A 21957-nucleotide genomic window follows, 5' to 3' on the forward strand; every position below is an offset into this window, starting at 1 on the left:
TTTCATCTGGAAAAGAAGTAATTTATATTTTGGCGAACAGAAGCACGTCTCAGCTTTCTTTCACTTTTGTAATTTATGTTGTCTTTAAGAGCAAATTAGGTGATAAACTTTGTGTTCCTAGCCAATTTTAACTCCTGTAAATCTCCAATCCCATGTCTCGGAGACAGTGAATTGGAATATTTGTTGCTAGGGCTTAAAAACTTCCAGATAGGTTAATTACCTCCTAAGTAGAAGAAATAAATGAAAGAGATATCGAAAATTGGATAATTCAACACGTAAAGGATACAGTTTCACAAGCAAATATGTTTTTCTCAATGCTAGAATGTTTTGGCGTAGAATGTGATGCTTATGCTCACAGAATATACCTCGAGACAAGACAATGGCTACTCAGGTTGCAATCTTTCTACTACGACGCTGCAGTACTTATTTCTTCTGAAAATCCATATCTTAAACAAAAACGAAGGAAATTAAACGAAGGAAGAAGGTGTAGCGGAATGATCAGCCTCTTGTTTTAGTAGGTGTAGCCCTTTTGGAACATTCCTGCCTTGGCCTGCTCATCCTCGCCGTCAGCTGAATAGCGCCCAAGTTGTGCCAGAGAGTTTGCCCCAGCACGCACCAACAATGCTTTCTGTGCGGCTTCTACATTCTCTGGGCGCCCCTGCCATGTCTTCAAGACGCTGTTCTGAAGAGCTCGTGCATAGGAGAATGATACGTGCCATGGGTTAGGGGCTTGGTTCATGGCGTTCAAGTTTAGAGTTGCCTCCATTTCAGACTGCCCTCCAGATAGGAACTACAACAGAATTAAGGCAATTCTATTATGTGAGAGGTCATCTATCATCATAGAGAAACATATGTGGAGTTTTCTGTAGTGAAATAATTAGTAGTATAACTTGGGACTATGTTTTGAAAACAAAAAACTGTGTCAAGATAATCATATTATATTGCTTCGCAGAAGATGTAGTTGGTAAAAGACAATACCATGATTCCAGGAACTGCCGGCGGCACCCTCCTTCGCAGCATTGTGAGCGTGTACTTTGCAATGGTCTCTGGAGATGCCTTCTGCTTGTGCTCAGCACCTGGGGTGACCATACTAGGCTTCAGCAGGATTCCCTCGAACACCACATTATTTTCGGCCAAGTAGAAGAAGACCTCAGCCCAGACATTCTCTGCCACCTCAAGAGTCCTTTCAATTGGGTGATCTCCATCAAGAAGAATCTCAGGTTCCACAATTGGCACAAGACCATTGTCCTGCAGATAATGTAACAGTAACATACAAGTTCAATTGCCACAGGACAGAGAAAATAAAAGGTCTATTTGCGATGCCTGCCTACAGAACAAATCAATACAATACCTTAAAAATGAAGGCATGACTTTTGAAATATTTCTTACGATATTTTCTAAATCACTTTTGTGTATCATTATATTCTACACATTTGTTCATAATTTTCCACTTGATTAGTCAGAATAAGGCACTGCTGCTCCTAGTGTTCATCTTACAATTTTACAAGTGCAGAACATGTTCGCAGCTTTTCTCAGAACTTTTCTGACACTACATTATTAAGAGATCAAATAGCTTGCCGGAAGAATTAAAAACATGTACTATACAAGTAGAACAGCACTCCCAGAAATATTCCTTTGGATGCATAATACATGGTCAAAACATGCCTTTGATCTCTTCCCACTTGACCGACCCCAAGGACATCACTATCTTTTTGTTTTAATTATATCTTTTTAGATGAGACAAATTATGTTAACTATCACACACCATCTATCCAGCGTTTGACATGGACAATGCATTCAAAGGAAAATGAACACTCCGACAAGTGAGGAAAGTAAGTGGCTAAGTGCACAGTTACATATGGATGGGATGCAAGTTGGAGAGCACAAATAGAATAGCTAAATGATCTAAATGAATCGACATATGAAGGGAATGAAAAATAGTCAGGCTATGAGATAATAGATGAGACCAAAAGCTTTTCTTGCAGATAATATTCTTAGTGACATGAATAGAATTATAGAAGCTTCGGTGTACCTGAGCAATAGCAGCATAACGAGCAAGTCCCCATGCAGCCTCCTTAACAGCCAATGCAGAAGGACCACAAGGTATGCTAACCACTGTTCGCCTGCAAATTTCCATAGCTTTGATCAGTGAGGTCAAGTTAAACTAATATCTTATTCCACCAAGTACATTCTTTAAAATAATAATGAGCCAAAAGATAGACGTAGACTAACCACTTGGCAAATCGCGCCCCTTGTTTGTAGTATTCAGCACATCTTGAAGCCAATCCATCCAAGCCTTGGCACCAGGACTCATTGTTTGATCCTGGTAAGGGAACCAAACCCTTGGTGGGAAAATTCAAGGATCAGTAACTCATAAAAGTTTGCACAGCTGCAGACTAGCATTTTTATCCTGAATATTTTAGCAAATTATTGTGGCATAAGTACCTTATCAACTTTGATACCAGGCATAATTTTCTCTTCTCGCAAGCAATCGACAAACTTCTTTCCATCTGTTGTTGACTGGTAAAGAGTTTCCTCAAAGAGAATGGCACCCGAAATATATTCACCTAGACCAGGAGTGGTCAGCAGAAGCTGCCTGTAGGCTTGGCGGTTTACTTCTGTATTGTCCAGACCAATGGATGCAAGCCTCTTCCCACATGTAGCATTTGATTCATCAATTGCAAGGATTCCACGTCCAGGGGAAGCTATTGATTTCTATAAAGGCAGTTACAGAGGATGTGCTTAGATAGACAGCTTAGCAATCAAAGATTGATTAAAAAAAGGTAACAACTTTATCAATTTGGAATAGGATTCAAGTAGTCATTCTGGATCCACCAAGGGTTTGGGATAGAAGATCGCAATCTAAAGCAACGAAATTTGCTAACAACATAAAGGATTCCTATCGTGCTTCTGATACTAAAGGTCAAATATTAATTTCTTATGAAGTTTGCACCTACGAATACAATATTAACCTTAAGATTGCTTGGTAAAAACTGGTGAACACCTTATGATGTAATTATGCAGTAGGTGACAAGGTACGCCATTAACCACAAATTTGTTTCCACAACTATGATAAAATCTAAATCTTATAGGAAGCATTCTTGGCAGTACTTATTGTGTTCTACGATTCTCATCAGTTCTTATCAATTTCAACATGACGAGAAAAAATATTAAAGAAAAACCAACAGCACATTGCATAAGATTGGATCTTTAACCAAATCCCAACTTCCGGAAAAACAAAATCGTCAGGAACTGATCAAAGTACGGGATCACGAGAAGAGATCGCAGGGATAAGGTCAGGGCAAGCTCACCGCGGTCTGGACGAGCTCGTCGATGTAGGATCCGGCCCTGATCGGCGCTGCCACATTCCGGGTCGCCGGGCGGAGGGATGATGACCGGAGTTCAGACGGCTTCCGGCCACCGACAACCCACTGGCTCCCCGGAGCACTCAGCTTCATCGTCGCCATCATCTTCTTCCTCTTCCTCTTCCTCTTCCTCGATCTCTCTCTCTCTCTCTCTCTCTCTCTCTAACTCCTTAAGACGGTTTTTTAATTTATAGGAATATAAGAAGAAGGGAAGGTTGGGGAAAAGGAAAGAGGTGAGGTAATGATGACGAATTTCTCAACAAAAAGCGCTTCTATTCTTATACTACAAAAGAATATTGTGCCGAATAACTACCCAAACTAATTCCTTTTTAGTTTCGCCTTTTTTGGGTACTTATTGGGAAGTATCGTTGTACCTATTCGGATAGGGTGTCGAGTTACGCTTTGAGTTTTTCGTCGTCAGAAGAAACTATCGTGTTCTCCGTCGGCGATCTGGACGAGGAGAGCTGACTCCTTGGGGCACTCAACGCCTTCAAAATGACACAAATACCTGCCGTTCGATCGTGAATCACGATGATCCGAACGTACGTAGCACTGTGATTTCCGCGTTCTAGAAGGGTAATTCAGGAATTGTAATGGGTTTAGTCAATTAGTCAACGGGGAGGTAGGTGTGGTAGTGGCAATGGTTGGTGGTATTCGGGTCGGATTTGAAAAGAATTTTTATTGGTATCCAATAACAAGGGAGTCAATATATTCTTTTAGTTATCTTCTATCATTTAATGGGCTCCTCGACCAATATTGATACAAACTAAATATAATAGAACTCTCTCTAAATACAAAGGCACAGTTAAAATTCGCCGTTATTAATCAAGCCATAGACGAGGCCCATCATTGAGCCTACCAAAATCTTTAAGCCGCTGTATACCGTCGAGTTATTACTGCGAACCAAACGGTGCCGAGAGCTAAGCCATTCCTGGCTGGATATATCTTTAGAACTGGCACCTATCGAGGATTAATTGGACACATCAATTGATACAGGGAAAGAACATAGGTATATGAGTTTTAGAGAGTGAAACTAAATCTGGAGTACCATCCATCCAGACCAAGGCAATTGCCAAGAATGAAGGCACAGCCCAAAGTCCAGTTCACAATTGGTTTTGAAGAAGAAATGGCTGCAAGATTGGGTTGTGGTTGGCAATGTAACAAGGGGAGGCCTCTGTAGAGAGTAATAATAGTGGCTCCTCCTATGCTAACAATTGTTCCAATTACCTTTGCCAATCCATATCTCCTATTCATATGAACTTGCTCAAGCCTAAGATAAGGAGAAGGATAAGTTTTCAGAATAAATGAAACATAGATTGGCCTTTAAAATTTTTGTGATTGCCTTAGAGCTGCAGCCATGGCAAGGGTGATTGCTGGAACTGTGTTCTGTATGGCAGAAGCATAAGTTGGAGAGAGATAGTACAAGCCCAAGAGGTAAAATCCTTGGGTAGCAGTAATCCTGGAGAAAGTATTGCCAAAAAAAAAAGGTTAATAGCTGGAGAATAAAGATACTAAATTTATCACATCTTTTTACTTACCCACAGAATGCTAGAAGAAAGAACTGAGCAAGCAAAGATAGAGACAGAGGTGGCCTATCCTTCCTGAAAGAAATGTAAAGGAGGTAGGATTTGGCTGATGCCCATATTCCTATATACTGTGAACACAATGAAATATTGGATCAATACTTCTCCAAGAAGTAGGCAGGCAAAGGGGGGGCCAGCAAAGCAAAAGCAAAGATGTTCCTATATACTGTGAACACAATTTGGCTGATGCCCATATTGAGTGCAGCTCTGGAAACTATGTGAAAACCTGCAAGGCAAAGCTGCAGAGCAAGCACTGCGAGGAGAAGCTTCACCTTCTCAGACTTTCTTGCCATCTCTTCTTGATGGTGAACATGGGATCCTGCAAGAGCTTCATATAAATAATGCTTTGGGTATTCAATCAGATGGGTGGTAGATATTACTTTTTTTTGGTTCCTTCTTAAATAATATTCTAAGTTCCCTTACATAATTAGTTTAACCTAAAAGTTTAAGCAGCGACCTTGCACACCGAAAAGAATAGAGAATATATATATTGCTAAATGAGATTTGAACTTCAAACTCTTCAAGTTTTAATATTATATTAAATAACTAGTTCATTTAAAACTTTAAGTTGTAAGTTAATAGACAAATAATATATATCATAACTTAAATATTTGGTTAGGAAGGCAAAAGGAGGAATTAGAGACATGTTTGCTAGACTGCTAAATCTGCAATCCATGAGAAGGATGTATTCATGTAGATCATATAATTACCTATCTACTTATTCACATCCATCCCCACTTCTATTCATTTTGATCCTTTGGCACTTGGCAGGCTATTCCTTTCACAATTTATGATCATTTTAAGACAAGCAAGAAAGAAAAAAGATAGTTTAAGTGGTGATCTTGTCTCCTGCCCATTACTAAGGTTATGATAGTGTGCCATGAGTAAAGCTTAGGCAACATTAAGTCACTTGTCAACTTGATTATTAGAGATGGAATCAAATGTCTTCTGGTACTCAATGGATGGTGTTGTTCATCTTGGCTATACTTTTTGGATTAGAGGTCATAAACTAAGTGAAGCACATGGAGGTTTAATATGATCTCCGATGACTAATTTATGAAATTAAAGGGAGGCCATGGATTTGCTGAGAGCTCATTTACTTTTTATATTTTACATTTAACATTCTCTCTTATTTCTTTGTTGAGATATTAAATGTTTAGAAGTTTATATATATATTTTAAATAACAGATGGTTCTAATAGGATTCAAGTACTCATAATCTCTTCTAATTATTTGAAAATTTTAAATTGTTAGAAAATGGTAGTTTTATCATTTATATTTTTGACATTATTGATGTCAACTTCTTGTAGCTAACACGGCATGCACTGCAACTGTAAGGTCTGAATCATATGTCCCATTTGGACATGAAGGGATGTTTTATGTTTCAAAAGCCAGAACCATCTATGTCTTTTAATTCCCCTGCAAGAGTCTTCATGTTGTTAGTAGAAGGTAGGACAACAAGTTGGGAGCATAACAGAATCTTCCTCTCTTAATGCAGATTGAGAAGTTACAAGGAGACAAGATTGAGAAGTTACAAGGAGACAAGACTATATCTATTAACTAGCGTCATGAGATAATACATCTAACTTGGTATGATATATATTTGTATTTGAGACAGGTAGAAGATTTATCACCGTTTATACTTTTAGAGTAGTTAGTGAGTTAACATAGTATTAAAAAAATATATATTAAGTGCGAATCCCATCAAATATATTTATTAGCTAAAAAATATCTCACTTTGAAATCGAGAGATGTGAGTGTTAAAACTATGAGATTATTTCGCAAGTGAATCTCGAGCACAATATTTTTCTATTCGATAGATCATTAGCAAAATAAAGTTGCTAATTCTCTTTGATATATATATATATATATATATAGTGAAATATTATTCGAAGGTCTATCTTGAGGCCCAATTAGGGTCCAGGCCCAGGCCCAAGTCAAAAAACTCCAAGTCACACTAGGGTTTCTCTTTTTTATCTCGTTAAAAGCTAAGTTTGTTATAATGACCTATCTAAAATAAAATAAATTCTCAATGCTATAATCTAAAAACCATAACAAAAAGATTAATGGAGCGTTACACTACTCACCTGGCGTTACACAAAGTAATTAGGTGTTGCCTTTAATACATCTCGACAAATATATATCTAAAAATATACTAAATAAATAGGATTAAAATATAAAATAAAATTAACTCGAACTCGAACTCGAACTCGAATTTGGGCTACCGAATCCGATCCGACTCATTCGGGGCTTGGTCCCCCGACAAAGAGGTCACAGTGCCAAAAAAGAAAAGAAAAGAAAAAGATAAAGTGAAAAGACGAATATACCCCTGAGTAACTCCCGCTCCCCACGTTGTTCCTCCTTTTGCTCACTTTAATTCCATTACTCACTTCCCCTCCTTGCATCCTTATGTGTATATACACATGCATGCATCGCATTCAAAACCTCCCCTCCATAACCCTTCGCTTCTTTCTCTCTTCTCTCTTCTCCCTTCTCCCTTCTCCCTTCTCCCTTCTCCCTTCCTGTCTCTCTGCTCTCCTTATTCTCTTCTATTCTCTCTCTCTTGGAAACCTAGAGAGAGACCCTGCGAAGCGATGGGAGTCTCCTTCAAGATCGCGCGCACGGGATCGCGGTACCGCCACAAGCTCCCGCCGGCGGACCCCGCTGCCGACGAAGAAGTGGCACCGGAGCCGCCAGGCCGGGAGGTGAGCCCGGTCGGGCCTTTTCGATCGCGATTTTGATAAGGTTTTCGTCGTGTGAAAAGGGTTTTGCGTTTCGGTGTGGTTTTTGCGGTTTTGGTTTGGTGGCAGTGGTCGGTTTTGGTTGATTTAGGCCTTGCATGTTGGTTGTTTTGTTGTATGATGTGGTTTTTAGGGTTTGGTGATGGTTTCTTGATGGATACGATACTTTGGGAGCTCTGTTTCCCTTGTGTTGTATCTCTTGACTGCAAGTGGTTCTTATGGCCGATGTAGCTCTTTTTTTGTGGGTGTGGCTATTTGATTGAAATGCTAGGGTTTTTGCAGTGGATGGAGTTCGTTCTTTTATTTGGTTTTCGTCTTTGAGTCCTATAATTTGGGTACACTGGCTGGGCAGCATTTGGCCATTTACCATTATTGAGTTCTGAATCTTTATGCAAATTCTATTTTTGTTTGGTGGACTTTTCTGTTGGTAGATGTCTACGGTGTATTTGGGAGGACGTTATGTACGATAATAAGAGATAGATCAATAATATATATCAAAAGAAAGTAGAGGTGAAATCGGCTTGACATACTTGAAGATCATAAGCATAAATTTAGTGGATAGTGCATGAAGAATATTATTAAGACGTAGGTTGAATTAAGTTTTGCTTTTAAATTTCTATTCATCATGATTAAGTTGGTTGTATCACCAGAGTGGGGCTTCAGATGGTTGGCACATGCCCTCTGCATTGACTGTGATGACAATTTCGATTCCTACTCATGTATATAATTTTTATTTTTTAGAATGCTAACCTAATTTTGGTCTGGAGGAACATATCTTTAGCTAGCATTTTATTCTTTTTTTTTTTTGAAATAGTAAATAGTAATCGTGACATATTTTCTATGCATGTAGGTTAGTTTGCTGAGTTTAGGTGATGACATTGTTAACCATTCATCTTTTCCAGACAAAGGTGGAAACAACTGTGTGGAACAAGGTGAGGTCCCAAACTTTTGGTGCACAGGATAAGCCTATCAGTCTCTTACATTTTCCCTGATAGATTGATTTATGGACATGACAGAGCCTGAGACATCTTTTGCTCTAAACCTGTTTCCTTCTGGATTTTCAGTTGGAAAACCTACTGAGGTTTGTTGGTCATACCATACATTGGTACCAAATTTACTGATAGCCATAAAATAATGCTTTGATTTTTTATACTTTATTATTACTAACCTGCATTTTTCTTTCCATTCTAGGATATGCTTTTTCCCTTTCCTGGAGATGTCCACAAGTTGCATCCTTATGATAGGGCATCACAGGCCTTATTTTCTGTAAGTTAGCTTTTCATTAGATTACTTGCTTTTCAAACTGATAGGATGTAGAAAGACTTTATTATTCAAACAATTAATTCCTTCAACTCTTCAAGGCTTCTGTATGTAGTCCTACTAATTTCACATGATAGATTGTCATATTATTTTATTGTCTAAATGTACTTTTCTCAAATCCAAATGTAATATTGCCTACATTGATGCACTATTACGAAGTGCCATAAACATTCTTGATGGACTGTTGAGCAATTAATAGAAGTTGGGTCCTATTAGAGAATCAATATTTTTCGTAAATGTTTTCAATATAAATGTTTCCCCCTATTGTTGATTCTATGCGTTTTTTTCTATGGATGTGTACATAATACATCAAATTGTTCTACTTGATGTCTCTTTCTTACTGACAACCTACTTTTTCTTGTATAGGCAATTGAAAATGGCTGGCTTCCTGGAGATATCTTGGATGATATACCCTGCAAGTACCTGAATGGAAATGTCGTTTGTGAGGTGAACTAGTAGTATTGTTAGGCTGCTGGCTCTTTGTTTATCCAGTTACATCGTTTTCCTTTGAGGAACCATTGATTCCAACAGACTTTGAAGAGAAATTTTCGTGATAAAATATTTAGATAATAGTATCATGGTTTATTCACTTCTTTGTTTATTTTGTAATGCCATTTTACTGTCATTTTAACTTAATAGCATAAGTCTTTGAAAGTGTGGTTGTTATAATGTCTGTTTACTTATGGTAATGCCAAATTATTTGACAAGCAACTTATGTAGTTGACCTTGGCCAGCATAGTGTCTGTTCCTCATGAAATCCAAACATTTTGTCAAATAATTCCGCTTATCAGCGCTTAGTGACCAAAATGTTCGTACTAGTTTTAGGCCTAAATAAATTACTTTAATGGTACATCATATCTCAAGTCACTTGTAAGCATTTGAGCCATATAATATATTTTCTTGACCTAACTAGTTGTGTACATTATAGGAACTTTGTTGTTATTCTTGCCATCAGATATTAATATCATATTATCACGGTAGTATCAAGAAAGTATGTTTTGCCTGTGATTACTGTAAATGCAAGCTCGTAAGTTTCATGTAGTAAAACTCTTCAAATGATTATCTAGTAATATTTGCCATATGCTGTGCTTTTGATAGGTTGTACTTGCCTAACATGCATATATTGCACAGGTGCGGGATTATAGATCTTGTATCACTAAGTTCAGTGGCCATGACCCTTCAGGAGATGAGTTACCTAAAGTTCAAAAAGTGACCCTAAGGATGTGCTCAGAAAATGTTGTTAATGATTTGCTGTCAATCTCAGATGATACATGGACTTATAATGATCTGTTGGTCAGTACTCTTTGCTGTGTTTTTTGTTGCCTGTGCTTAATTGTCATATCAATCTTTAACACTAGAGGTTTGACCCCTCTGAATATTTCAGCAAGCTGAGGCTCAGATCATTAAGGCTTTGCAACCAAAGCTTCACTTGGACCCAAAGCCATCTATGGAAAGATTTTGTGGAAAACCTTTTCTGAAACAGGTATTGGTCCTCATTCTCTCGAATTTTATTTGTTCTTTTCCAGTTTTCATCAGCATTCTCTCTTCTTCCATTTCTTTATTGTCTCACAAATGTTTAGTGCCTTGTAGCTTGATTTAGGTATATATAAGAGCCGATCTAGAGGAAAGCAGCAAGACAAACCAGATACTAACCATGTGTTCGCTCTAGATGTTTCAAACCATGAAGTTGTCAAGAACTCCAATTCTAAGGAATGCATTGTCTTTAGAGATAGAGGAGTGCAGAGTGCTCCATTTGCTATTTCAGGGGACATGCCGTATACAAAAAATAATAATTTGGTTGCCAGTTGTTCATTATCTGTTTCCAGTAGTGGAGCAGCCATATTAAGATCGGATCCTAAAAGGACCATCAGAGGCTCTTGCATAACCCTGGAAAGTTCCACTTTGTCTAATGTGAAGAGGAGCTTATCAGTTGCAGAATCTTCCTTGATTTCAGTCAAAAGGGCAAAACAAGAGCCACGGGAAACGGAATCTTCTCGTGTTAACATGGGTCAAATAAATATGCAGTTTAGCCAGGAATCTCGACGTAAGGTGATTCCGTCGCAAAACAATTGTGAAGCTTCAAATCTGCATTGTCCCAATCTAGGAGACCAACATTTTCCCCAAGAGAATTACTTAACATCCACAGACAAAATGTCAAAGCAAGGGACTCAAAAACTTGCTGAATTATGCCAACAGGACTTAAAGAGGGTCATAAAAGAAGAGCCAACGGGCACAAGGATTTCATATAATCCAGCGAAGAAGGTTATTAATGGTCATGCATTGGATATTACTCATATCAATAACAATAGATCGAGTCACAAGAAGCCTTTATCAGATACCAGATCTTCTCGACCCCATTTGCAGCGCAGGAGTGATATTTTGCATGTCGAAAAGTGCCCCAAGAAGGATAATTCTTCTCGGAAGAGAAAATCATCAGCCTGTCCTCAAGCTTCAGTTGGGTGTTCAGATAATTCTCCTGTACCTCAGTTGGGAGGAAATGAAAGAGTATCTTCAGTAGCTCCTTCTGGTTCATTTCCTATTATTGCCGCAGTTGAACTGCAGAAGGATAATACTGCATCAGTCCCTGCAGATTCAATCAAGAAGGCCCTAAATTCTGCTTCTAATATTCCTTCAGTGCAAAATAATAACTTGCCGCTACAAAAACTGAAGAAATCCAATGCTGATATTCAAGTAGCATCTAACAGTGCAAAATTAGGAGTCTCAGCTGGTACTAGTGATGCTTGTTTTCTAACTGATAGTTCCTCGGTAGGGAATACGTCTATGCAGCCCATTTCAGGAGCTAATGCTGATCATGCTCTCCATAGTAGATTTTCTAAGATTCTAATGGTTACCCAGAGGTGAGACTGAAATTGTAAACCTTTTTCTTTTATATGTTTTTGTTTTAGTGAATCTGCTTATAAGTTAATGCAAAAGCTAGTTTTTAAAGTATTTAAATCCTGCATCAGCTTGATCTGTATTTGAAAATTCACATTTTTGTATTCAATACTCTTTGTAGGCATGGACTCAATAAAAGCAAGAAGACAGCTGACAGATACCCAATGACAAAATCAGTATCTCATTGCGCTGTACCACCAATTGAATTCTTAAAGCCCGAGGACGTTGAGGAATGTCAGTCTTTAACAGATGAGGTGTGTATGTCAAAGTACCTAATTGGTGGAAGTAGAAATGCTTGCAAGACTCGAACACTGACATTTCTGCGTGTAAGATTCTTCTTTACAGGTTTGTTCTTGACTTCTCTCGCATATCTATGAAGTTCTTACTATTGATTTACTGACCTTCTAAGGCTCCTCTTTAATGTAGGTAGTGGTATCCCCTTTCTGGTCAATGAATCTCGCTGCAAACTTGTCTTGTTTCAGTCTGAAGAACCAGACAATGATGAAGTAGGAGTAACTATTGTCTATGGGGATGAAGAGAAGCTGTTCCGTATTGCCCCGCTTCCTACTCCTGTAAGTCTTTATTTATCTATTTTCAAGTGATTTTCACTAGAATTTTCACCTTACACATGATGAAATACTTTGCAGCATCATGCAGACCTTTTTGCGGCTCAATTCACTTTATTGGTAAGCCTCTTTTTAACACTCCCACTCAGTTGTTTTGTGGAAACATATATGTATCTGTCTGCTCTAGATTTCATGAACATGTTTCTGATGCAGTATGGGCATTAGGATCGTTATCTATTAGTCATACTGAGGAGACAATCACATTTTTATCTTCTCTGGTATTATTATCTAAAAATAGCTGAGGAATTTTATCATAAAACCAAGAAGCTATTAGACAAGGTGGCTAACTATAACTGATTTTCACATAAATGCTATAGTTTTTGGTGAAACAATGTTTAAAGTTTCTTCCTGGCTTCATTATTTGCTTGTGTAGATGGAACGGGATGGCTATAAACTTGTGAATGATCTGATGCAACTGTCTTCATCTAGCACTACTGGTGGTACTCCTGATCATTTGGTAGATATTGCTTCCCCAGAATTTACTCAGCTGCGATGCGTCACACCTACCCGTGATCATTTACTAAATATGGTTGTTCCATATTGCAACAAGTTATTAAGATCAAACATGCTGCAATTTTCATCTCAGAATATCGTAGCACCAATCATGATTCGACCTTCCATGTTAAACTTTACCAGGCACCAACAATTGGAGACTGCATCTAATAAGTGTTCCTCAAATCAACAAAATCACGCATGCCGAAGTTCACTGTCGACTGTTCCAAATAATTTATCCGATAATGTAAACATGCATATGGAGTATTTATTGTCGAACAGCTCTTCAGATGTACAGATTCTTCACCTCCAACAAAAAAGTCAGGATCAACAGTTCCAGCAGCAGTCTATCGTGAAGAATAAGGCAGCTTTCCTTGGCGTAGCAAACAGTATCACAAGCTTTGGTAGAGATGATGACTCTCGTTCTAATCTGCCTCAGACCAGTGGCCCTCTAAAATTTTCTGGATTCAGTCATGCAGGTCAGCAGTTCCTTAACAGGGGAACTTTGCAAGCTCAGGCAGCATTATTGCCGTATGTACAAACAAATAACCAGGCAATGCACATGATGAATTATACTGTGCCAGGAGATGGGTCTCAGCTGGAACAGGCACCAGGTAGAAGTTATATTGACCAGCTTCAACCCAGAGGAAGGGCTTCAATGGTTCCCCTGGATAGAGAAGCTGTGAACACAAACAAATTTGATCTATGGCAGCAGTTGTGTGCACAGCAAAAAGGAAAGTCCCATCAGCCTTTCCAACTGAAGCAGAAGTTGCAGTCAGGCTCTCCTCTGCAGCAGGACTCATCTACTTTAGCTCAGGTAACTCCGTGTTTGCAGGTGACCCAAAAGCAAATGGCTTCAGCGTCAGTATCTCACGAGATGAATGCTAGAATTTCTGATATTGGGAGCCCACAGATGAGCTCACATACCTTTGTATCTGGTGGTAGTATCACAAGCTTGCCAACTGAGCTACCAGCTTCTCTCAAAGATTGCTAGAGGTGACCGTGGCAAAGAGACTGTTTAGAGTGTGACAGAGCGGACCTCTCCTTTTGGTGTTGATGCTGTGGATAGCTGAGTTTTGCATCTTACTTATGATGGCAGTGCAGCAGTAGGTGGTTGTTTAGAACAGGGAACAAAGAGGAGCTCTGTTTTGGTAGCTGCTCAGGAAAGACAAAAGTAAATCAAAGAAGAATACTCAAGATGTTACCTTTTGTTAGTTACCTTAGGCTATTCATGCATTTTATAGATATATGTACTTGAAAAGGGAACTCTCTGTAGGGACAGCAGAGTTTTACAGGTGAAAATTTTAAAATAAATGCTTGTGTTGTTCTTTGCACCGAAACTGGCTTTTTTAATTTAACTAAGCGCCTGATTAGATCTGTAAACAGAGTTTATACACACACTGGTGCTTGATAGCAATTAATATGGTGATGCTGCTACAGTAATATGGTACAATATCTGGTGAGATAACTGCATGCATTGCACTCTATACTACTAAGATCTTTTTGTTAAATTCGACACTTAAGTAGATATTATTGCTATTTACAAAAACCTTTGCTTCTTCCTAATTGCTGCTTTTCAATCAACAAAGGATATAGTGTTTGGCTTTTATGTGAAGTCAGGGATGGGCACGTGGAAAAATAATTGGACGTTTTCATTTCACATCCTAACATTGCGTCTATTTTAAAGAAGGCAACGTAGAAACCACAATAAACAGTGATGTAGGGTGTGAAATGAAAACAATCTTAATGATTTTTATACCAGGTCACACGTGTCATACCGACTAACTTGTGGGTCCCACCTAAGCAGGAAAGTACTAGGCATCAAGCATCAGCTTAGATTGTTTTGATCCGTCCGATACAAATTGGAGATATGGAGTCCCGAATCTCGAAGCACCTTATGGATACTGATCATCTCCTTCCCCTTCTTAGAGTGATAATTCTTTTTTATCTCTTCCAATTTTAGGGTTCGCTCTGAAATCGCGCGATCGCGTGGCGAAGGTCGGAGCTCGCTCTCATCTCGAATCCGAGGAAGAAGAAGTTGGGATCGCGGAAGGAAAAAAGAAGAAGAAGAGAAATCTCTCGGAATCGATAGATCGTGGCGGTTTCGCGGAACGATCGGTTCCTTTTTCTTCGGTCTACTGATTCGAGTTATATCTTTGTTCTTATTAGTTTTTGGCTTGAGAAATATTTAACGGGATTGTAATCAAATCCCTGTGAGTTTGGTTGATGGATTCTCGTTGTTAGGGTTTTTCGATCCATCCTCGTTGTAACAAAAAATAAGCGCTCCGCTCGAACCTGAATGGATTCTAATTCTTTTGATGCTTGGAAGCAGTAACTCCAGATAGTATTTTTTTCCCTTTTTCTTTCTTATTTTTTCGTTATAAACTTTCTTTTCTGCTTCCCCCTTCTCTTGGTTCCTGTATCGGAAAGAGAAGAGATAAAAAAAAAGAAAAAGAGAAAGAATTTAGCGTGTTCATTAGCTATACAATTGAGAAACTTGTGTATTTCGGCGTAAATAAAGCATTTGGATAAGGGTTAATGGGGAGCAATGGAGTAGCTAAGAGGAAGAATGGATACCTTGGAGTTACTGAGCCGATATCATGGAGCGGGCCAAGTGAAAATGATGTGATCAAGACCCAGGAGCTTGAAAAGGTTGGATTTTGGCTATGATATATCGAATTTTGTTTCTTGTGTGATTCAAATTGTACACTATGGTGTTCTTTTTTATCAGTATCTTGCAGATGCTGGACTGTACGAGAGCCAGGAAGAAGCTGTTTCTAGGGAAGAGGTTCTGGGAAGATTGGATCAGGTAAATGTTTTGTTGAATGATTGGAAGCTTGCTAACTGTCTTATTTGGGGGTGTCTGTGTCAAAGTTTGAATTTTGCAACAGATTGTGAAGATATGGGTTAAAAAGATTAGCAGGGCCAAGGGTTTCAATGAACAATTTGTTGGAGAAGCAAATGCGAAAATCTTTACTTTTGGTTCTTACCGACTTGGGGTACATTGCACTCTGCTTTACTCTTTACAGGAGCTATTAGACGAGAATGCATGAAAGCAATTAGTTGAAAAATCTACTTGCAGTTGCTATTTGTTTTTTCCTTCCTTTGTAGTTATTACCTGCTGTCCAGTTTATGTGAATTTGCTACCATTCTTTATCTCTGCTGAATGTACAATGTAACTATCTGCTTAGTTATTACACATTGCGATGGAGAAGATGGTAGAGAAGAAATATAATCTAGATATTTTATTCATGAACATGGTTAATAATTGTTATGTTCTGGTGATGCCATCTTTTTCCACAATTAATGAAGGTTAAAGACTATTTTTTTTCCCCTTCTATTTCTTTGTTTTAATTTCCTTTTCTGGCTATCCAAATGTTTGAGCACGCATGATAAATTCATGATGTTAAATACTATCTATTTACTCAAAATACCTTGGCAAATTCACATTACCTTGGTGAATTCACCTTGGAGGGTACTTCCTGCAGTTGTTATCTAAAATTGAATTTTCAAGAGCATTGTGGATATTTACAAGCTATCCAAATGTTTGAGAGTGCAAAGTTAATAATATAAGGTTATCATTACAATTTACACATGAGGCGAAAGTAACTGTGTCATACATGCAAATAGTTTTAGGATAAGTGAAGCGAAAGAAAGCATGAAAAAACAGTTTTCCTTGGTGATCATTAATCATGTTCACTATTTTGACACTGAGGAAGAGATTTGAGATACAGTACAATTTAAGATCCCTATGAAAACAAATAAGACGGGCAGATTTAGAAAGGCATGCAAAAGTTTTTTTTTCTAGCTTGGCCTGTTTAAAGTCATGTCTAGTGTTTTGGAGATTGATTCCTGAAATTCAACTACTAAAGTGATGGCTGTGGAATAGTGGACGAATTTCCCTTATTCCTGTTTTTAGTTAAACCATGCCAATTTCTTTGATGCCTTGTAGGTTGATTTCCTTGAAAAGTCAAGCATGGCTACGTGTGTAGCACCTGTATATCTTATTGATCATCTTCATGAATAGCTCGTATATTAGCCTCAAATTATTAGGTATATATAATTTGGATAATACTTTTAACTGTTTTCACTAATGCATTTGGGTTTGACACTTTTTAGCCTAGATCATACAACTTGCATATTAGGTGGTGGTAATAGTTCTTTCTTTTAATCATTTTAATTGGATACTACTCATTCTTAGTGGTGTTAAACCTTACAAATTTTGCTCCTTAAATATTGTAGGTACATGGTCCAGGTGCAGATATAGACACACTATTGGTGGGCCCCAGGCATGCAACTAGAGAAGTAAGATTTGCTAGTATTTTGCTGAAGAGTTTACTCTTCCATTTGCAGCTAATCCATTTTTTATACTTGAATATAGGAAGATTTCTTCACAGAGCTACATAATATGTTAGCTGAGATGTCAGAAGTGACAGAATTACATCCTGTGCCTGATGCTCATGTACCTGTCATGGGGTTCAAATTTAGTGGAGTTTCTATTGATCTTTTATATGCAAAGCTGTCACTTTGGGTGATTCCTGAAGTGAGTTTCCTTTATTTGATTATTTATTTCATTACATTGTTTTGGGAAGATCACCATCTGAAATGGAGACTGCACTAATAGATTACTTCTATCAGTTTTACTATACATTCTCTTTACTAAGGAATTTTGCCGTGTATAATTGTTTATATTTTTGTTTCTCACTTCACTTCAAACTACCGTAGATAAGATAAAAACATGGTGCCTGCCTAGATCGTTTAGGAGTATATGCAATCTTTTGTACAACTTGATTTAGTAGGTCTGTAGGTGGGACCAAAATATAGATATGTTATCCTAGGGTCTGTAGATTGCTTAGGAGGTTAGGAAAAACTTCTTAACTGTAATACTTACCAATTTTGAAGATGATGCAAACAAGGTGAAATCCTTGGTTCATAAGCTGTTTATACACTTACTCTCCTTTGTCAAGTTCGACTGTTGCCTTTTGATCTTTACTTTTGTTCTCTTTCAGGACCTGGATATCTCACAAGACTCTATACTGCAAAATGCTGATGAGCAGACTGTCCGTAGCTTGAATGGGTGCAGAGTTACTGATCAAATATTATGTTTGGTGCCAAATATTCAGGTCCTTCCTTGTGTGCCTTTTATTTCCTGCTTTTTTATCTGCATGGAGGCTAGACAAATATTCTGTTGGATATGGAGCAATATTAGAAAAAAATACTGTTTTATCATTTGCAAGTCTTTCAGTACTACGCTTTTACATGATCCAGACTTTCCGTACAACACTGAGATGTATGAGATTCTGGGCAAAGCGCCGTGGAGTCTACTCAAATGTATGTTTTTTTTTAGTTATAGACATCTCATAAGCATATATTGTCCATTTATTTTAGTTTCTTATGGCTCCTTTATGCTGAACTCTTTAAATTATGGTCAGGTGTCAGGATTTCTCGGTGGTATAAATTGGGCATTGCTTGTTGCTCGCATATGTCAATTATACCCAAATGCCCTACCTAGCATGTTGGTATCTCGCTTTTTCCGGGTCTACACCCAGTGGCGCTGGCCCAATCCTGTGATGCTGTGTGATATTGAGGAGGGTGTTCTTGGACTTCCTGTTTGGGATCCAAGAAAAAACTTTAGAGACAGGCTTCACCAAATGCCTATAATAACACCTGCTTATCCATGTATGAATTCCAGCTACAATGTCTCTTCCAGCACTTTGCGAGTAATGACTGAGGAATTTCAACGTGGATATGATATCTGTGAGGTTTGTTGCTCTATTGTATTTGCAATTTTTTCAGTTTTGTTAATAATGCTTTTCTTTGGAAAGCTTAATAAGTAGTTGGAATCTTGCTGTTAATGCTAATGTCATGTGCTTTTATGCGTCATTTGTTATGGGCACCTTTTTGGTGTGCTGAGCATCATCAGAAGTCATGTTCCTTAGTTTGCCTACTACATCTTGTGAAGTATATGGTAGTAACCTTTATTTTTGTTGACATGGGTTGTTAACTTTCTTTTGTACATCTGATTCGATTCTAGTTCCTTGATGGAGACTTTGTAGAAAGGCCTGCCTTCCAATTTGTTATGCAATCTTGAAACTTTTTTAGTAACCTTCATCTGTGGTCGTGAAAAGAGCAGTTTATCTCTCATGTCTCCCTGAACTATTTTATGGTATATAGAAGTTCATATGTTATTGCTACAAATTATCTGATTTGTTCAGAACACTTATTAAACTCAATGCTGGATATGCTGCTAAATGAAAAGAGAGATATTACTATTTGGTTCCTGCAACACTGACCTTTGTATTCTTTTATGTTTCTGTCTCTTGAGATAGGCATAGAAAGCATAAAGTAAATATTCATGATTCCAGCTTCTGTCTTGTTGCAATACTTGCTACTGTGGTCCCAGATCGTATTTGTGCATGATAAGAAGCTGAACTATCTTTTATATTGGGTATTAATTTTATTTTACATTCTTTTTGGATGAATTGAAAATGCAGTACTTATTTGTGGGCAAGAATGATAGTCTTCAGACTCTTTGCTCACAAATTTATTCCCCGAGTTTGGTTCTGTATTCATATATTCTCCTCTCTTACATAGATGGTTGGATTTTATCTAGTTACTGCTGGAGTAAATTGTGCTTTTTTATTTATTCCTTTGTGCTGCCAAAAGTGTCCTGAGTGCTTGTGCTGATCGATAACATGCAGGCAATGGAGGCAGGTAGAGCTGACTGGGATACTCTCTTTGAGCCGTATCCTTTCTTTGACTCTTATAAACATTATCTGGAGATTGATGTCACTGCAGAAAATGAAGATGACCTCAGGAAATGGAAAGGCTGGGTGGAATCCCGCCTTCGTACGCTTACATTGAAGGTAAATTTATGAATTCTTTTAAGGTTCTTGCTTGAATCAACTTCTTTAGTAATGATCTTGCTGCTTTATTCTTGAGTCAGATCGAAAAGCACACATTTGGCATGCTCCAGTGTCATCCTCACCCAGGTGATTTCTCAGACAAGTCTCGACCATTACACTGCTTTTACTTCATGGGTCTGCAAAGAAAACAAGATGCACCGGTACATGAAGGTGAACAATTTGATATTAGGGCAACCGTAGAAGAGTTCAAGCACACTGTTGGCATGTATACACTATGGAAACCTGGCATGGAGATCCAAGTTTCACATATAAAGCGTCGAAGTGTTCCTTTATTTGTTTTCCCTGGAGGTGTGCGTCCTCCTCGCCCGAAAGCAGTAGGGGAACGTAATGGTTCTAAAAGTAAGGCCTCCACTTCTGTTCATGTAGAGAACCCGTCAGATGCTGTCGGTATAGGTGGTCATAAAGCTTTACATCTACCAGATGAATTGAGTACTCATAGACAATTAGTTGTAGGTGCTTCTAGTGATCATGTTGTTGACGGAAGTTTTAGTTCCGCAATGATCTCTTCCTCTACTGGTCTGCTTGTGAAGGAAGCTGAAGGATCACTGGGCAGTGTCCTAGGAAATTCTAATGTGGTTCCAGATGTTGAGTCAAGAAAGAGAAAATATGTGGATACGATGGAGACCAGCGTTGTCGATGCAAAGCGTGTGGCTAGTCATTCAGACAAACTGCTCGAAAGTGTTGCTATGGACACATCTAGGGTTGGTTTCAGTGAGGAAGCCAGTTCTCATGCAGCTGATGTATGCTCTAAAGAAGCTGAGGCACTTGCAATCAAGAAAATAAGCAGTGGGTCACCCAAACATCTAGAAGCTTTACCAGAGGAGCTTGATGAGCTTGAATTCTTTGAATCACAAGGACAGAATAAAGAATTTGGAGATGCTGCTGGCAGCTCTATCGAGTCTTCTACCGCAAAGGATAGTAGGGTGCAAACTGAAACAAAGCTCCGTTATTCTCCAAAGAGTGGAGGCATGGAAGAGCTTGAGGTCTTTGCTTTTAGTCTTGTATATGTTGTTGTCTACTGTTGTTTCTTTCCAATTTACTGTTGCAACAAGAAATTAGCTGCTTTATGTTTATTGAGTTCTCGTTGATATATCTTATGTGCTATGATATGTCAATGCACTGCAAAAAATATCATATTCTGAGTAGGTGTTAAAGGAATTGGTTAATTTATAAAGTGGCATTATTTTTTTAGTATTATATTACCTTTTACTGATTGTTTACATTTGTTTTGAGCAAAGCCTCCAGAACTATCTGCTCCACCTTTCAGCAGCCGTCCAGCATCAACATCGAGTACCACTCAGCGCAAGCCACTAAGGTAATTATCACTTTTTTTATTCCGAATGTTTTTTGCTAGTGATTTTTCATGGATTCCACATTAAATTCCTCTTTTACTTTTACATTTTGCAATTTGCACTTGCATTAATGGCCATATTGTTTGCCTGGGTTGTCATCAAGTTGCTCGTCATTTTCTTTGATGGTTTCCATGAAGCTAATTTTGCTTTCGAAATATTGTTTTACAGATTAAGACTGTCTACTGTAGCAAAATCAACTGGGACGCAACCACCTGCTCCGGAGTGAGTTCCAACTCCTCTTACCCCCTTCGAAGCGAGTGCAGAGTTGCAGGAGCCCTAAGGAGGCTCTTGCTAAAAATCGAAGTGAATTTTCTTTCACTCGAGCAAGCGGCTGAAATTAGCTTTGTATTATTACTAAGAATACTGGGGTCAGACTGGCACCTATAACCTTATTGTAATAAACTCTTGTTATGAAATGTATTATTCCATCTCTGCCTCCTTGCTTTGTTTCCTCTCGGATAATTAAATTCTGTGTTGGTTACTGATAGCTCTTGTGGACTCGAGGTTTTCAATGGGAACTGGTAGTGTTAAGTATCAGAACCGTTGCTTTCCTGGTGATTTTTATTCTATTTAGTTGTGAAATTTTTTGCAGCTTGAAGCTTTTTAGACAAGTAGAACTCTAGCTTGTCTTGGCCTGCTCGTTTCTCAAGATAGCTTA

The 21957-nt window shown here is 38.3% G+C and overlaps 3 protein-coding genes, 1 long non-coding RNA gene and 1 pseudogene across 5 annotated transcripts; 3 read left to right on the forward strand and 2 right to left on the reverse strand.

Moving 5' to 3' along the window:
• Positions 1 to 288: 288 nt before the first annotated feature.
• Positions 289 to 3614, reverse strand: LOC140792893 (fructose-bisphosphate aldolase 3, chloroplastic-like). The gene is made up of 6 exons (XM_073144119.1): positions 3312 to 3614; positions 2446 to 2715; positions 2233 to 2342; positions 2033 to 2123; positions 979 to 1248; positions 289 to 790 (listed from the first exon to the last, which is right to left on the reverse strand). Exons 1-6 carry the CDS (start codon positions 3468 to 3470, stop codon positions 512 to 514), a joined length of 1179 nt encoding a protein of 392 aa, XP_073000220.1. The 5' UTR covers positions 3471 to 3614; the 3' UTR covers positions 289 to 511.
• A 618-nt stretch (positions 3615 to 4232) lies between these two features.
• On the reverse strand, positions 4233 to 5241 carry LOC140792859 (WAT1-related protein At3g18200-like; annotated as a pseudogene).
• A 3499-nt stretch (positions 5242 to 8740) lies between these two features.
• LOC140791761 (uncharacterized) lies at positions 8741 to 10194 on the forward strand. Its single transcript, XR_012109622.1, has 4 exons — positions 8741 to 8769; positions 8880 to 8954; positions 9375 to 9455; positions 10140 to 10194. It is a non-coding gene; the product is annotated as an uncharacterized lncRNA (long non-coding RNA).
• Positions 10195 to 12754: 2560 nt separating this feature from the next.
• On the forward strand, positions 12755 to 14147 carry LOC140792117 (uncharacterized). The gene is made up of 2 exons (XM_073142953.1): positions 12755 to 12808; positions 12903 to 14147. The coding sequence occupies exon 2, from the start codon at positions 12903 to 12905 to the stop codon at positions 14013 to 14015; it is 1113 nt and encodes a 370-aa protein (XP_072999054.1). The 5' UTR covers positions 12755 to 12808; the 3' UTR covers positions 14016 to 14147.
• Positions 14148 to 14956: 809 nt separating this feature from the next.
• LOC140792116 (nuclear poly(A) polymerase 1-like) lies at positions 14957 to 21744 on the forward strand. Of its 2 annotated transcripts, none has more exons than XM_073142951.1 (12): positions 14957 to 15673; positions 15753 to 15830; positions 15913 to 16020; positions 17264 to 17326; positions 17403 to 17564; positions 18031 to 18144; positions 18290 to 18352; positions 18454 to 18783; positions 19723 to 19887; positions 19968 to 20930; positions 21186 to 21262; positions 21468 to 21744. In XM_073142951.1, the coding sequence occupies exons 1-12, from the start codon at positions 15560 to 15562 to the stop codon at positions 21523 to 21525; spliced, it is 2295 nt and encodes a 764-aa protein (XP_072999052.1). In that variant the 5' UTR covers positions 14957 to 15559; the 3' UTR covers positions 21526 to 21744. The 2 variants fall into 2 exon arrangements, with proteins under 2 accessions (XP_072999052.1, XP_072999053.1); XM_073142952.1 differs by having other exon boundaries at positions 21193 to 21262.
• Positions 21745 to 21957: the final 213 nt, after the last annotated feature.

Source organism: Typha latifolia, chromosome 7 (genome assembly GCF_019914945.1).
Source record: "Typha latifolia isolate L0001 chromosome 7, TyphaL0001v2, whole genome shotgun sequence".
Lineage (NCBI taxonomy): Eukaryota > Viridiplantae > Streptophyta > Magnoliopsida > Poales > Typhaceae > Typha > Typha latifolia.

Coding starts and splice junctions, on each gene's coding strand:
- LOC140792117 (XM_073142953.1), top strand. CDS start 12,903: ATGGAACGGGATGGCTATAAACTTGTGAATGATCTGATGCAACTGTCT.
- LOC140792893 (XM_073144119.1), bottom strand. CDS start 3,470: ATGATGGCGACGATGAAGCTGAGTGCTCCGGGGAGCCAGTGGGTTGTC. Junction 1,249..2,032: donor GTTATGCTGCTATTGCTCAG/GTACACCGAAGC, acceptor CATTATCTGCAG/GACAATGGTCTTGTGCCAAT. Junction 791..978: donor CGGCAGTTCCTGGAATCATG/GTATTGTCTTTT, acceptor ATTCTGTTGTAG/TTCCTATCTGGAGGGCAGTC.
- LOC140792116 (XM_073142951.1), top strand. CDS start 15,560: ATGGGGAGCAATGGAGTAGCTAAGAGGAAGAATGGATACCTTGGAGTT. Junction 19,888..19,967: donor TTCGTACGCTTACATTGAAG/GTAAATTTATGA, acceptor TTCTTGAGTCAG/ATCGAAAAGCACACATTTGG. Junction 21,263..21,467: donor ACTCAGCGCAAGCCACTAAG/GTAATTATCACT, acceptor ATTGTTTTACAG/ATTAAGACTGTCTACTGTAG.